This window comes from Arvicola amphibius, chromosome 5 (assembly GCF_903992535.2).
Source record: "Arvicola amphibius chromosome 5, mArvAmp1.2, whole genome shotgun sequence".
In the NCBI taxonomy this organism is placed as follows: Eukaryota; Metazoa; Chordata; class Mammalia; order Rodentia; family Cricetidae; genus Arvicola; species Arvicola amphibius.
Genome location: NC_052051.1, coordinates 44,450,415 through 44,466,639, shown reverse-complemented (window position 1 = coordinate 44,466,639; position 16,225 = coordinate 44,450,415). Strand labels below are relative to the sequence as shown.

General features: G+C 43.4%; 1 protein-coding gene across 2 annotated transcripts in view; it reads left to right on the top strand.

The window, feature by feature from the left end:
• The first annotated feature begins 3,890 nt into the window (after positions 1–3,890).
• The window catches only part of Pank2 (pantothenate kinase 2), a 33,575-nt gene continuing 21,240 nt past the window's right edge, over positions 3,891–16,225 (top strand). The window contains exon 1 of one of the 2 annotated variants that reach the window (XM_038329982.1): positions 3,891–4,185. In XM_038329982.1, the coding sequence (XP_038185910.1) occupies positions 3,933–4,185 (253 nt within the window). In that variant the 5' untranslated portion in view covers positions 3,891–3,932. The remainder of the gene's footprint in view (positions 4,186–16,225) is intronic. The other variant, XM_038329981.1, reaches the window with a different exon arrangement.

The following is a 16,225-nucleotide window of genomic DNA, read 5'->3' as shown; positions in this document are numbered from 1 at the left end:
GCAACCCTGTATTACTTTTCCATTGCTTTGATAAAACAAGGAAACTTCTGGAGAGAAGGGTTTATTTGGGCTTTTAGTTAATTCCATGAAGATAATGGTCTTTAGGCTTCTGTTCACCCAAGCCAAGGGCCTTCTGTTTAGGACATTGTCCCAGAACTCCTCTTTTGGATGATTCTATTTTGGTTCTAACAGTAATTAAGACAATATCATCTTTTACTCTACGATGACGCTGTGATTTAGCTGCATGAAAACTCAGTGGAAACTCAGGTTTGTCTCATCACTTGAAATGAGGTTGGACTCACTGGGAGGCCAGGGCAGACTGTGGGCTCTCAGATGCTTCCAAGAGTTTTCTCTTTCCTGATAGTTTTGTGTGATACCAATCCATACTGAATACATTTGGCCTGTTTAGTAACAGGATATTGCATAGATAATGGAGTATGACCTCCCAGCCTATGTCATAAAAGACACTGTCACCTCTGCCTATTTTCTCATAGGACACGGGCTCTGGAGAAGCCAGCTGCTATGTTGTGAGGACACTTCAGCAACCCGAGACAGGACCACATTTTTAGCTGAGGCTTCCTGATAATTACCAGTACTACCTTGCCATCCCATGATAGCCAGGCATGATCCTCCAGCCTGTTTTCACTGATAGTACTTCTTTATTCTAATTTTATGTGTATGAGTGTTTGCCTGCATGCTTGTCTGTGTACCATGGGTGTGTCTGATGCCTGCAGAGGTCAGAAGAGTGCAGAAGTCTAATTCCTCTGGATAGTTGTGAGCTACCACGTAGGTGCTAGAAACTGAACCCTGTTGCTCTGCAAGATCAACAAATGCTCTTAACCACTGAGCCATCTCTCCAGCCCAGCCCAACTGTACCTTAAAAAAACCCTGGGGCTGGAGAGATGGCTCAGTGGTTAAGAGCTTTGCCTGCTCTTCCAAAGGTCCTGAGTTCAATTCCCAGCAACCACATATGTTCACAACCATCTATAATGAGATTTAGTGCCCTCTTCTGGCCTGCAGGGATACATGCAGGCAGAACACTGAATAGATAATAAATAAATCTTTAAAAAAAAAAAAAAAAAAAAAAAAAAAAAAAAAAAAAAACCCTAAGGCCAGCTAAGTTACTCCTAATTTCCTTACCTCATGAGTTTGAGGCCACCAGAATCATGTAGTTAAAAAAAATGCTGTTTCAAAAAGCTAGGGGTTTTCACTAATTTATTGAAACTTCTATCTGTGCTGTCCATTTTCTTCTTGAGACAGAGTATTCCTATATAGCTACCTTGAACTTGGAAGCCTGAATGCTGGAATTATAGGCATGGACTACCATGCTTGGCTACAATCTGTGCCCTTTTTTTTCTTTGCCAAAACAGGGTTTCTCCATAGCTTTGGAGCCTGTCCTGGAACTAGCTCTTGTACACCAGGATGGCCTCGAACTCAGCGATCTGCCTGCCTCCGAGTGCTGGGATTAAAGGTGTGCACCACCACTGCCCGGTTTGTGCCTTCTTTTAATTACAAAGGCAGAGAATAGTTTATCTTTTCCTCCCATGCTGGGAGCCTAAATCCAAGGCCTCTCCACACTAAGCACTCTCTAGCGGATTTTTATCACCAGTTCTCCGTCATTTTTAAAATTTGTGTTTCTAAATAATTGCCTCATCACTCAAATCTAAGCCTTGATTTCCATCCTGTACAAATAAAACTGGCTGAATTGGTTGGAGTTTTGTAATTTGTCAAAGCCCCACATCCATGTCTGACTCCCCTGACTCTCTCTTGGCTTTAGTTTTGATTGAGGCTGCAGAAGCAGGAGAAGTAGTGGTAGCTGTTGCCATGAGGGCAGTGGCCACAAAGGTAGCTGGATTAGCTAAGAAGACCTTGACCTTATCAGCAAGTGGGGAGGTGTGTTCAGTTGCCACAGACTGTGGGAGGCACTGGAGGCAACAGCCAGATAACCAATCTGCACACAACACTGGAAGCAAGAATGCAGTTTCTTCTGTGATAGCAAGCATTTTGGGCTTGTAGAGCCAATAAACACTGCAGGATGATCAGCCCAGAGGAGGAAGGGAGGCTGCTATGTTCAGTAGTATGGCTTTGATGCTTCTTACTTTGTCTCATCTTTATTGGTTGCAGGTAATTCAGAATTCCAATGATACCTGCATATTTTAGTGGTAATTCCTAAAGTGTAGAAGCTGCTCTTCTCAGGCCCTAGCCTAGTGCTTTGGGTTGGCACAGTGGCTACATGTGAGAGAGAGACAGGGTGACTGGGCAGCATGTAGGTGCCTGGTACTCCAGGAGGGCCAGGAGAGTGAAATCCTCTGGAGTTACTGAGGGTTGTCAGCGCCATGTGGGTTCTGGGAATCAAATCCTGGTCCTCTGCTGGTAACTGTTGATTGCTCTCTTCAGCTCTGCTATGGGTATTCTTGATTCTTGTTAGATCTGCATGGGGTGTTATCCTGCAGGAGCTGAAAATTCAAGATAGGAAATAGGGTTTCCAGAGTTAGTCCTACATCGTGGGGCACTAGTTTGGAGTGAACATGGGACTATTATTCCACAGACCCAAAAGAAGCTTAGTCTGGTACTATTAATGATGGAGTAAGTGAAGATAAAAGGGCTGTCACTAGGGGGACACTATTGCCTCTCAGAAAAGGTACTTAGGAAATTGTGGGAAAGCCCCTGTCACTTCAAATTGAGGGATGCCTTAGGGGTATAGCTGGGTAGGAATGCTTCCAGAGTCAGGGCAGCCTTTGGTAGTGGGGGATGTTGGGAAGAGCCTGTTATATGAGGGAACCTTGGGACTGTTAGAAAAGACAACACCACCACCACCAAATCTAGCTGCCAAATTCTTTTTTCTCCAACACACACATAAAAGGGGAAAAGGCTTCTGCAAAATGCCAACCCAAGGGGCTGGAGCGTTTAGTCAGTGATTAAGAGCACTTGCTATTCTTGCAGAGGCCGGGGTTAGGTACCTAGGACCCTGTGGTGAATCCCAAGGACTTTTCTGCCTTTGGCGAGCACGGATACGGAGCACAGACATACATGCATGCAAAAAGCTCAAACACACACACCAACTTCCAGGCCTTCACACCATCATGGGCCACAGACATACATGCAAGCAAAAAAGCTCAGAAACAAACACGCACATACATACCCAACCCAACTTTCAAGCCTTCACACCGCCATGGACTACAAACGAAGGTAGATACACAGACAGACACACAACCCAACCCAACTTCCAGGCCTTCACACCGCCTCCTTCAGACTGGAGGTAAGTGAAGGATTTAGAATCCACCTCCTCCCGCCAGTTGCCATGGAGACCAACCCCAGTCTTTTCTTTCCTTCTGGTACGGGAATGAAGGATAGTAGCCAAAACACAAAGAGATGGTGCCTGTACAGTACGGATGGTTTTTGGGCCCCTACCGCAGCTATAGAAACAGACCCAGACACAAAAGCTAAGGTGTGACGCGGCTCAAAGTCCTTCCTTCTGCTAACACTGGCTACTAGTGGCTTCGGGGGCTCTACCGGGCCGAAAGAAGGCGCGATTCACGAGCGCCGGCTCCCGGCAGCGAGGAGACTAGGCGACGTCCCGGGAGAGTTTTACAGAGAAAGGGAGCCGACCGGCCCACCCGTCCCGTGTTTGCGCAAAAGGGGGCGCCCCTCGCTCAAGTCCTTCGTGGGCCGCCGCCATCGCTCCTAGCCTGCTCCGCTCAGTTGCTCTGAATGCCTGTCATTGGGTGGCAGCGCGGTAACCCGCGGCTCGAGTCTGGAAGCCGATTGGACGACAGACCTGCCACTCGCCCTAAGTCAGCTCGGATTGGCTCGCTCCACGTTGGCGCAACGGAAGCGGCTGCAGCCCGCGTGCGCCTGCGCTCAGCGGGCTGCGCGAAGACGGCGAGGCGGCGCTGGGGGGCTGGCTCGGGCGGCAGCGTCGGCTGCTGCGGATGGGAGCGGGCCGGCTCGGCGCGCCTATGGAGCGCCAGGGCAGGGCTGCTGCCACCTCAGCCACGGCCGGCGAGTCGGCGTCCGCTGATGCCGAAGCGCGAAGGCGGGAGCCGCTCAGGCGCCGGGCGAGTAGCGCGGCGCCGCCGGGGTCCGGGGCGGCGGAGGGCGTGAGACGGGAGCGGCCTGGTTCCCTCAGCGGCACCGCCTCGGTCGTCCGCCCGCGCGGCGAGGGCCTCCGGAAGAGGCGGCCGCGTAAGTGCCCCGGTCGTTGTTGCGCGCGAGCGGTGCCCGCGCTTCGGGTCCCCGCCGCTTCCCCCCCCCTTCCCGCCTCCTGGACCGTTCTTCTCCGGAGAATGCCTCGGTTTTCGTCTTGAGAAGGCGCCTCCTCTCCCAGACCTTTTATTTGGCGATTTCGAGCTCACTAGAAAATGGTTAACTGTTTCCGCCCCTCCCTGAAGCGCCACGGGCCTAAAATTCGACTCTGGGTCGGTACGCCTCTTGCTTGCTTTTCTTCCCGAGAGAATTCAGGTCATCTCGCACCCAGAGGTTCCCCCCATTTTCCTTCCTCCAGTTCGCGGGAATTCCGGTTTCAGCTGTAGCGTTCTGTGCCCTAAGGCCTTTTCTTTGGATGGTTGTCGACTTGTTCCTCAGTTTTGCCTAGAGAGTTAACTCTTTCCAGAGAATCGGTTTCTCACTCTTTGTGAGTGTGTGTTGCCTGGTGTATTTACTATTGTTTAAAGTGTCAGTTGTCCTGATACTGTAATAGGATACGGTAATACTTTACAGCATAGCTGCGTTTTACGTGTGGTGAAGACTTGGTTGTCAGATTACCACGAGGAAGGTAAATGATTAATGCAGGCTGTGAGAGTTACGGAAAGTGGCTTGATATTCAGGTCTGTGTTGGATAGTTTGTGCCCAGCCCAACTGCCCAGTTGTTTTTTATCAGTGATTTGTGTGATTGGATATAGCTGTTTTGTCGTGGAAAGTTTGGAGAGTTGATATATATATATATATATAATGTAAATCTAGTCATTTTCACTTTGCAAGAGATTTGAAAATACCAGCCGCTTGGGAGGTGAAGGCCGAGGGATCAGGAGTTTTAAGACCCTGTTAAAAAAAAATATATAAAAAAAGAAGACGTTTACTTGATTTAAATTTTTAAAATTACATTTATTTACTTATGTGAATGTGTATGGGTGAGCGTGTGTATCAGAGGACAACTTTCCCTAGTTCTGGGATTGGCAGGGGGAGTCACTCAATGAACCATCTCACTGACCCTGGTGTACCTGGTTTTTTGTTTGTTTTTATTTTATTTATTTTTCTTTTATGTGCATTGGTGTTTTGCTTGCATGTCTGTGTGAGGGTCTCAGATCACTTGGAGCTGGGTTGCAGACAGTTGTGAGCTGCCATATGGGTGCTGGAAATTGAACTCCGGTCCTGTGGAAGAGCAGCCATTCCTCTTATCTGCTGAGCCATCTCTGCAGCCCCTGTTTGTTTTTAATCTAAGAGAATTGCTGTATAGCCAGGGTGGACCCAGGACAGTCCTCCTGCTGCAGTCACCTTAGTGCTGGGATTACAGGTGTGCCACTACCATGCTCCTCTTGGGCCTTCATCTTCCAGTAGTGGGTTTGAGCACAGGACTTTGTACATGTTGATACGTGTTCTGTCACTGGGTATATTATAATATTCCCAGTCCAAGCACCCAAGTTTTGTTGTTTTGAGACAGTCTAAGATTGCCTTGAACTCCTGATCCTCTTGTCTACCTCCCAAGTTCTGAGATTACAGCCTATGCACCAAGCTCCTGATTCTTAAGCAACACGAAAACAATTTCTTTGTGGTCTTGTATTACGTGATTTGACATGAGTGTCAATTCTAGAGGTTTAATGTGACAATTAGCCATATGTAGATGGTTGGTGTGGCTACTGGACACAGTATCTGGAGTATTACTTAGGATCAGTTCAGCCTTCAGAGCACCCGTGAGGTATGTATGTGGTGGTAGCCTGTTTCACTGGAATGGTGCCCAGTGACAGGTGGCTACTCTGGTGGAATAGAAATGGAAGTTAGGAATTTTAGCCTTTGTGCTTCTGCTCTTCTCTTTTACTGAATTGTTTGTCTTACTGGTTTTTTGTTGTTGTTGTTGTTTTTCATTGCTTTAGGCCAAACGCAAACATGATCTTTTGTGTTCAAGGCTGTCTTGAGGGGAAAAATTGTGATTGCCAAGTACTGAACATAAAAAAAATGACCTACAGTAAATTGCTTGCTTCAGAAGTATGAGGACCCAAGTTCAAATCACCAGAACCCAGGTAAAAAGCTGGGCGCACTGGCATGTGCCTGTAATACAGTGATGGCCATCCATGTAGGCAGATTCCTAGTTAAGCCTAACTTATTTGGTAGAGTTTCAGGCCAATGAGAGTCACTGTCTCAAAAAGTAGAAGGCACCCGAGGAGCTACACACATGAACTTTAGTTTGCATTTGTACTTTCTCGTATATGAATGATGTAGAGTTAGAACAGATTTCAGGGCCCAATTTAGTGGTTGGAATAAGAATTGGAGAGGTGGTGGTTCACACCTTTAATCCTAGCCCTTGGGAGGCAGAGGCAGGCGGATCTGTGAGTTTAAGGCTAGTCTGGTCTGCAGATCAGTTCCAGGACAGCTACACACAGAAACCCTGTCTCAAAACAAAACAGATATGAAGAGGTGTTGAAGAAGCTGCCTTCGCCAGGTGTGGGTGGCCCATGCTTTTCATCTGATTGAGTAGTTTGGAGGTAGAGGCAGGTGGATCCCTGTGTTGAAAGACCAGCCTGATCTACAGTGTGAGTGCCAGGACAGCCAGGGTTACATAGAGAGACATTGTCTTGAAAGGGAAAAAAAGTGGCTTTATAAACAAAAGTCATTCAGATCCAAGCTATTCAGAGACAATTCTGAAAAACATTTGGGTTGTGCATGTTATATTAAAGTGGCCTCAGAACTTTTTTGAAGACACTAAGCAGACAAAAGTTGGGTTTATTTTTGGGGGACTGTGTTTTATGTTTCCCAATCTAATTCTTAGCTGTGTAGTTAAGCTTAGCTGAGAATGACCTTAGACTTGGTTATCTTTACCTCTTGGAGGCTGGGATCACAGTTTTTTTCTGTTTCCAGGTCTGCTTTATCTGGTGCTGGGGTTTGAACCCAGAGCTTTCTGCATGGTAGGCAAGAACTCTGCACACTGAGCTACATCCCTTATTTTTTTTTTAGCAAGTTTAAACAAACCACAGGCATTTATTTACTTATATTTATTTACTTATTTATTTTGGTGTGTATATATTTGTGTGCAAGTGAAAGGCATATATGGGGAGTTCACAGGACAACCTGTGGAAATTGGTTTTCTCCTACTTGGTGAATCCTGGGGATTGAACTTGGTCAGGTTTGGAAGGAGGTGTCTGTACTCACTGAGCTCTCCTGCCAGCCTCTGATTTATTTTTTTAATATGGTGTCTGATATTGGTCATATTCTTTTTCTTTGCGTTATCTGATTGTCTGATAAATCATGAAAAACTGTATTTCAGATAATGAACCTGCTGAAGAAACAATTTTTTTTAATTGTTAGCGATATGGTCTAAGGTAGCCCAGGCTAGCCTTGAACTCATGATTTATCCACCTCAGCTTCCTGAATGCTAAGATTACAAGCAAGACCACACTCCAGGATTCAAACAAGGTATTGACTGTTCTTATATCCATTTGATCTTCTGTACTACCCAGGGATACCCTGCTGCATGGAGAGCACAGCCTATTGGCTGCTGAACCCTTCCAAGAGTGTACTGTAGCCGTAGCTCTGAGAGAGTCCTCTGACAACTAAATAATTCTTTATTGAGAGAAGCCACCTGAGGTTAGAAACCCTTATTTTGTTTCTTTCTTTTTCTTCCTTCCTCTCCCTCCCTCTCTCCTTTCCTATCTTTTTTATTTTTTCTCTTTAAAGACAGCTTCTTATAGCACAATTAATAAAAATCCAGAGACAGATATTAGGGTTTAACCTGAAGGTCAGAAAAGCAAAACAGCCAGCCTCTGGCTCTTACCTCTACCTCAGTACAAAATGGCGATTGAGTCTGCTTCCAGAAATCTTCAGAATGAAACTGTCTGAGAGCTGTCTCCTCCCACCTTATAGTCTTCTCTAGGGCTGGGATTAAAGGTTTACACCACTACTGCCCAGTTTCTATGGCAACTAGTGTGACTACTGGGATTAAAGGTGTGTGTCACCACTGCCTGGTCTGTAAGACTGACTAGGGTGGCTGTATTACTCTCTGGTCTTCAGGCAAACTTCATTAAAATACAAATGAAATAATTACTGCAGGTTCTCTCTACACAGCCCTGGCTGTCCTGGAACTCGCTATGTAGACCAGGCTTTGAAGTCACAGATACCTGCCTACCTCTGCCTCCTGAGTGCTGGGACCAAAGACATGAACCACTATGCTGAGCTTATACTACTTTTCTAAGGCAGCTGAAACTAGTAGGAGCTAATTTGTTTTGTGATCTGTGGTCATGATTTATAATACTGTTCTATTCCACATGTTGCTTGAACAGTGTGGTTTCCAGACTGGATTCATCCTAGGCTTCTGAATGAGAAAGGAGATGAGGTGCATGTGTGAGAAATGTAAAGTATTATTACATAAATTTGGGCTGGAATGTTGGCTCAGCAGTCAAGAGCATTTGTTTCTTCTGCAGAGGGTCTGCTTTGTGGCTCACAACTGTCTGTAAGTCTAGTCCCAGAGGATTTGCCTTCTTTGGACCTCTCAGGGCACCAGGCACACAAGAAGTGCACACACACATGGTCAAGCAAAGCACTCATAAACATGAAATAATAAAATAAGTCTGGAAAAATAATATTAATGTTGTAAGTGTATGGGCACATGTGCTGTGGTGCATGTGTGGAAGTCAGAGGAAAAGTTACAGGAGTTGGTTCTCCCCCTCCACTTTGTGGGTTCCGGGGATTGAACTTGGGTTGTTAGGCTTAGTGGTAAGTGCCACTAATTACTGCCGTCTTACTGAGCCAGAAGTTCTTTAAAGATTTTAGATCAGGTGGGTGTTCTCTCACAGGATGAGAAAATACTCAATAAAGATATTTTAAAATTTCAGGACTTGCCAGGGAGATGGTGTAGTGGGTAAAATTACTTGTCATGTGTTGTGAGAAATTTTGCCCTGAATGGAGAAGGCAGCCTCTCCCCATTTTGTCCTAAGGTTCTAATGACAAACCAAAGTTCACACTGAGGAATCAGTGAGCTAACTAGGGTATTCTACAGCCTAAAAGCCACATTGCAAGGTGTGGACTTAGCATGGATGATGGCTTCCCTAAGACTAGCCCCCCCCCCCCCAAGGAGCCATGTGCAGTTAGCACAGCATTGGATACAGATGACTGGGATTAGTGGTTGGATACTCAGGTGAGGATCCAGTGACCCTTCCTACCACCTCCTTCTGTGAAAGAACATTAGCTTAGCAGTCAGCAAGCCCCCAGTTTTGATACTCTTAGGAAGTGGTATAGTTGAGTTCATGAGCCCAGAACCCTCTGTAATCCCAGCCTTTCTACAGCGAGATGGGAGGCAGAGACAGTAGAATCGGCTAGAAGCAAGAACAGAGTCCCTGTCTCAGTAAAGTGGAAGAAGAGAACTGACTCCTGAGAAGTTGTCCTATAGCCTCCACACACATGCTGTTGGCACAAGAGAATAGAGAAAATAAATTACAAAGGCTGGGGCCATAGCTATTTGGTTGAGTACTTGCCTAGCATGCAGAAATCCCTGATTGATCTCCAGGATTGTATAAACCAGGTGTGGTGGCACCTGTATATAATCCCAGCACTAAGGGGGACAAGACAGGAGGATGAGAAGTAAGAAGTTGAAGTCATTTTTGGCTATACGGTGGATTCAAGACTCATCTGGGATATAAGCTGGATGGTGGCGGCGCATGCCTTTAATCTCAGCACTCAGGAGGCAGATGCAGGCAGATCTCTGAGTTTGAGGCCAGCCTGGTCTACAGAGTCAGTTCCAGAATAGGCTCCAAAGCTACACGGAGAAACCCTGTCTTGAAAAACAAAAACAAAAATAAACAAACAAAAAAATGTAAAGATGGAACTCAGAGTTCTTGCCTGGCAAATATTTGGCAGTTTTAGCATTACTTTAAATAGGTAAAAATGATGGCAGCAAGATGCTAATAATAGCTACCACTACCAATTTTTAGGTGTTTGTTAGACACTCTGTCCCAGGTATTTTATTTAGGCCTCATTATCCAATGAGGTAGCAGGTTTTTTTTTGTTGTTGTTGTTTTTTTGTTTTGTTTTTTTTTTTTTGTGAGAGAGATGTGTGTGGTGTGTGCAAGTGAGAATTCAAATGTCCACATAGTCTTGAGCAGAACTTAAGGTGTCTTCTATTGCTGTTGATTGTTTGAGTCAGGGTCTCTTACTAACAGGATGCTGACCCTATCAGCAAGGATGGCTAGCCAGTGAATTCTTGGGACCTACTGGTCTCCATCCCCTCATGTTGAGGTTACATGCATGCATGGCTATGCTGAGGTTTTTTTTTTTTTTTATGTGCAATTTAGGGATTTGTGCTTGCAGAACATAAGTCTTTATTCACTAAGCCACTTTCCCCTTCTTTCAATTTCCAGGTGGAAAAGTAGGCTTAGTGAAACTTTAAAAATTTGTTTGAGATATAATGACATACAGTAAAACATTTTGGTAATATATATACAGTAAATTGTACTGGTGTTTAGGAAGTATGGGTCAGAGTCCTCCTTGGTGTTGTGGAGGAAAAGCTCTTTGAAGATGACTATATGATATAGCTCACGAGGGAGGGAGCTCTTTGGAACTTGGTGATTTTTGGACTCATTGCCAATCATGGGATATCCTTAAATTTTATTAGTCTAGAAAACAAAGCTTTTTGTAGCTTGTCAATACTAATTTAGAAAAGAGGCTCTTTGACTTTTGGGGAATATTGGTTGAGTGGAGCTGGTTGTGTTTTAAGTGTTCCTAGGTTTGTTTGGAAACCAAAAGGTCTTCTCTGCCCACCTCCCCCCATCCACATGATAAAGATTTTTAGTGCTTTTGATTTTCATGTTTTTTTTTTCCTTCTTCATTGTGAAGTATTTAAAACCTTTTGTTGTGGGTATATGATTTGTGTGTGCGCGTGTGCACGTGTGCAGGCATGTGTGGGCCATGGCATGGGGTGGAGGTCAGAGGACAATCTTGAGTTTGGGTCCTTGTCTTCCATTTTGGTTGAGACAGGTTCCCTTTGTTTGCTAGCTGGCCCATGAATATTTGGGGATTCTCCTGTCTCTGCCTCCCACTTACCTTTAGGAATGCTGGGACTGCAGATGGGAGTTGAGGTGCTCAACTTCTTTCATGTGTGCTGGGGACTAAGGCCTATAACTTCCAGATTTTATAGTAAGTACTTTACCCATGGAGTTAGCTTCTGTCTCTTGAGCTAACTTTTTTTTTTGGGGGGGGGGGCGTTTCGAGACAGGGTTTCCCTGTAGTTTCTAGAGCCTGTCCTGAAACTAGTTCTTGTAGACCATGCTGGCCTCGAACTCAGAGATCCGCCTGCCTCTGCCTCCTGAGTGCTGGGATTAAAGGCGTGCGCCACCACTGCCCGGCTTGAGCAAACTTTTTATGAGTTGTCGTCACCCCCCCCCCCCAACTAATCTTAGGATCCCTTTTAAACTTTGGTTACAAAGATACTTAATTTTGAAGTCTCTCCATATGAACTTTTTCATCTTTGACTTTGTAAATTAATTAATTTGTAGAGAAACTGGGAATAGCTCAGTTATAAAGTGCTTGTGCAGAGATGGGGACCTGATTTGTATCCCTAGCACCCACTTTTAAAAGCATGATGCAGGTCTAAGATTGGGGCTTGCCAGTATACACAAAAGCTTAAGTTCTGGGTTTAGTGAGAGACTCACACACTAAGGTGAACAAATGACTGAGGAAGATACTCAGTGTTGACTCCTGGCTCCCATGTTCACACCTAGTCATACACATGAAGCTACTAGTTACTAGAATATCTCACCCCCACCTCACCTCATGCATTCTAGGCAAGCACTCTACCACTGAGCTCTTACGTTCCTAGCCCCGTCACTGTTTACGTATGTATGTATGTATGTATGTATGTATGTATGCATGCATGCATGCATCCATCTGTTTATTTCATTTTTACAACAGGGTTTCTATGTGTATCTCAACACTCTGGTTGTCTTGGAACTTGCTCTGTAGACCAGACTGGCCTTGAACCCAGAGATCTACCTTCCTCTGACTCTTGAGTATTATTATTGTTATTATTATTACTATTATTAGTATTATTTTAGTAGAAATTTTAATAGAAACAGTTTAAGAGAAGAGAGTTTCAAGAATGGGAATGCACTAGTAGGCTTGCAAAAATGTATGTATTCAAAAGCTACTTATTTTCTGTTTTAATGACTTTTCCAAGACTTCATTTTATTATTGATCAGTAGTACTGTAGCTTTATGCACAATATTTTTCCTGTTTTTATTTATATCTTCCTTTTGGTGTGTACATGTACACACGTATGTGTAGGTATGCATGCACCTACAGGTGTGGAGGTCAAAAGAAGACATTGGGTGTCTTGTTCTGTATCGCTTGCCTTTTTTTTTTTTTTTTTTTGAAACAGGGTCTCACTGAACTTGGACCTAGGCTGGTGCTGGTGGCCAGCAAGCCTCAACATCCTCCTGTTTCTACCCTCCACAGTGATGGGGGAATAGACATCTGTGCAGCAACAAACACCCTTTTACCTGAGTGCTGGGCTACTAATTTAGGTTCTACTCCTGTACAGCAGGTGCTCCAACCACTGAATCAGCTTTCCAGCTCTTGTCCTCCCTCCCCCCCCACTGTTGTGCTTTATAGCCCTCACTACCCTGGATATTGTGGTAATGCTCCTCCTGTTCAGCCTCCAGAGTGCTAAGGTTGCAGACATGCTTTACCATGCCTGGCTTGCTTCTGCCCACTCTAGGTCTAGTCTGCTTTATTTTTCTAGCACTTGAAGTTGTACATGTCATTATATACCTATATTTTTCTTTGATGACATAGGCTTACACTATGTAGCCCAGACTGTCGTTGGACTTGTAGATGGAAGTTTCTGTTCTTGCCCATCAGTTCCCAGATAACCAACACAGAGGCTCAATATTAATTACAAATGCTCGGCTGGTAACTCAGGCTTATTACTAACTAGCTCTTATAACTTAACCCATTTCTATTAATCTATGTATTGCCATGTGACTCGTGGCTTTACCTGTCTTGCTTTACCAGCATGTCTTGCTCCCTCTTTGTCTCCTCATGACTCTACTGACTCCACCCTTCCCAGCATTCTCAGTTTGACTGCCTACTTCTTGCCTGGCTACTGGTCAGTTGGTGCCTTATTAACCAATGAGGTTATTCCACAGCAATTCTCCTTTTATTTAATTAAAAAGGAAGGTTTTAACTTAACATAGTAAAATTATATGTAACAAAAACAGTTATTAAGTAAGAATTACAGTTATAATATCCAGCCCATTTGTATTTGGCAAATTTAGGGAAAATATTCTGTTATTTTTATGACTCTAAAGTTTTTATACCTAATTAACCTTTTATCATAACTAAGGAAAACTTCAGCTATTACTATCTAGTCTTCAAATTAATTAAAGACCCCAGAAGGATGAAATGTTACCTAACTGCAAGGACATCTTGCTTGCTACCAGGACAGTCAGTTACCCTAGGTTTTTCTTTAATGTTGGGGTATCTATCTTTGGCTAAAGGTCTTGTATATCCGACACATTTCTGAGAAGCAGGGAATTTTGAAGGACTGTCCTACCTTGCCTTGGCAAAGTTTGACAGTTGCCTTTTTTGTGTCCTTCTGGTCCAATTAGGACAGTATACTGTCAGCAGTTGAGACAAGGACATGGTTTTTTTTTTTTGTTGTTGTTGTTTGTTTGTTTGTTTTTTCCCCTGAAATGGCTAGCTTTTGCTATAAACTCTATACAAAGTTTCTTCAATGCCCATTATCTTCTCTGAAGTAGATTGGTGCTTTCAGTAGCAGACATGTCTCACTGCAAAGAAAAGCTTTAGGTTATTAAACATATTAAATGCCATATTCTGTAGGTCTTTGAAGTGTTTGAAAATCATCTATTTAAATATCTCTTTATGACCTTGAAAACATACCTAACCTAACTAAGTTTGACAATAATAGATGACTATTAATCTGTATTTCTTAATTATACTTTACTTTTTAATTGAGTTGCATAAGCATAATACCCCAAACGAGTAGAAACATACATATAGTATAGTAAAAATAACTTTAAATTTGTATCAGTAAACCAAAGTCCATACCAGAGTAAAATATTTTGAGATTAGTAGTTGTTTTTTGGTTTAAACTGAACATTTATAATTGATACTAAGTACCTGTGCTGGTTATTTGGGAACTGGCGATGAGGAAAGAAAAGTCCACCTACAGTGGTCCTCTTCCAACTTCAGCCTCTTGAGCACTAGAATTACATGCTTGTGCCACCATACCTAGCTTAAAGTTTGTTTTAGCTGTGTGTAAAAATATTCCTGTTAGCAGCCGGGCGGTGGTGGCGCACGCCTTTAATCCCAGCACTCGGGAGGCAGAGGCATGCGGATCTCTGTGAGTTCGAGACCAGCCTGGTCTACAAGAGCTAGTTCCAGGACAGGCTCCAAAGCCACAGAGAAACCCTGTCTCGAAAAACCAAAAAAAAAAAAAAAAAAAAAAAAATTCCTGTTTACAGAGATCTGTGTGATGTTTTGACTCATGTATCCATTGCATGTTTAAATCATTAATGTTTGTTAGCATATCTACTCAAATTAATTTCTCTCTGGTGAAAACCTGCAAAATTTTTTAGGGCTGGGGGAAAATCTAAGTGGTGGAATGTTCACATTACAGTATGTGAGACCCTGGGTTGGATCTCCTGGCTATCCTCACCCTCAAACAGATTTATTACCTGTATCTAGTTATTTGAAAAATTTCATGTTCCTTCTCTCTTCTGGAGCTGCTTTTATTATTATTATTATTATTATTAAGTATTATTATTATTTTATTTTTTAATTTTTTGACATGGGGTCCCATGAAGTACTAGCTGGCCTGGAACTCGACATGTAATCATACTGGTCTTGAACTTGCAATGATCCCCCTGCCTTTGCCTCCCGAGTACTAGGGTTACAGCTGCATCTTTTTTTTTTGTTTGTTTTTTTTTTGGTTTTGTTTTAAAGCGTCCCTTTTCTGTTCTTGTCTCCAGTTGCTCAGTCTTTTTCTCTTTCCTTTCCCTACAAGACAGACGTGCTGCGTTTACTTTCCTACTTTCCTCCTTGATGTCCTTTGTTGAAATTGTGTAAGTATTTTAGATCTTAAAGTTAGCATGCATTTATTCCTCTGCTTATAGCTAATGGGTAAAGTCTTTCTTACAGCTCTTGGCAATGTAAAATTATGCTGTTGTGCATTTACATGAATCAGAGACTTTGTTTGGCTAGCAGTCCTTGTGTGTGAATTTTGTTTTGAATTCCTGCTTGAAAGCTGGTTGACTGGCTAACGCTTTTAAATCTTTCCCTTTCTTTTTTTGGAGCCTATGTACCTTTGTCTTCTAATACTCATGTTACTGGTGAAGAGCACTGCTTACCTTTGTATAATCTATTCCTAGGAACTTTGGTTCTTACGGTTTTCTGAAATTTCAGTAAGATTCTTTGCTTGGGACTGGAGAGATGGCTCAGCGGTTAGGAGCACTGGCTGCTTTCCCAGAGGACCCAGATTCAGTTCCAAGCAACTACATGGTAGCTCACAACTGTCTGTAACTCCAGTTCCAGGGAATCTGACACCTTCATATCAAATGCACATACAATAAAGTTAAATAAATATTAAAAAATATTTCTTTACTTATTTTATTTTTATTTTTCGAGACAGTTTCTCTGTTAGCCTTGACTGTACTGGGACTTTATGGATCAGGCTGAGAAATACACTTTTACCTCTGTCTCCCAAATGCTGGGATTAAAGGTGTACACCCCCCAACCTCCAACTTTATTTTTTTTGAGACAAGGTCTCACTGTGGAGTACTAGGTAGCTTAGAACTCAGAGATCTGCCTGTGCTGGGACTAAGTACCATATCTGACTCCAGTAGGATTTTTTTTTTTTTAAGTTTTCCCAAGTGTTTCCACTCTGTCCTGAGAAATTTCTAGAGCTTGTAAAAGATAAGGCTTTGGGCTTTGAATTCTACCTCTATTTCTGACACTTTTGTACTTGAGAGACAAGCTGAGAGGGTTTCTTAGTTTTGTCTTCTAC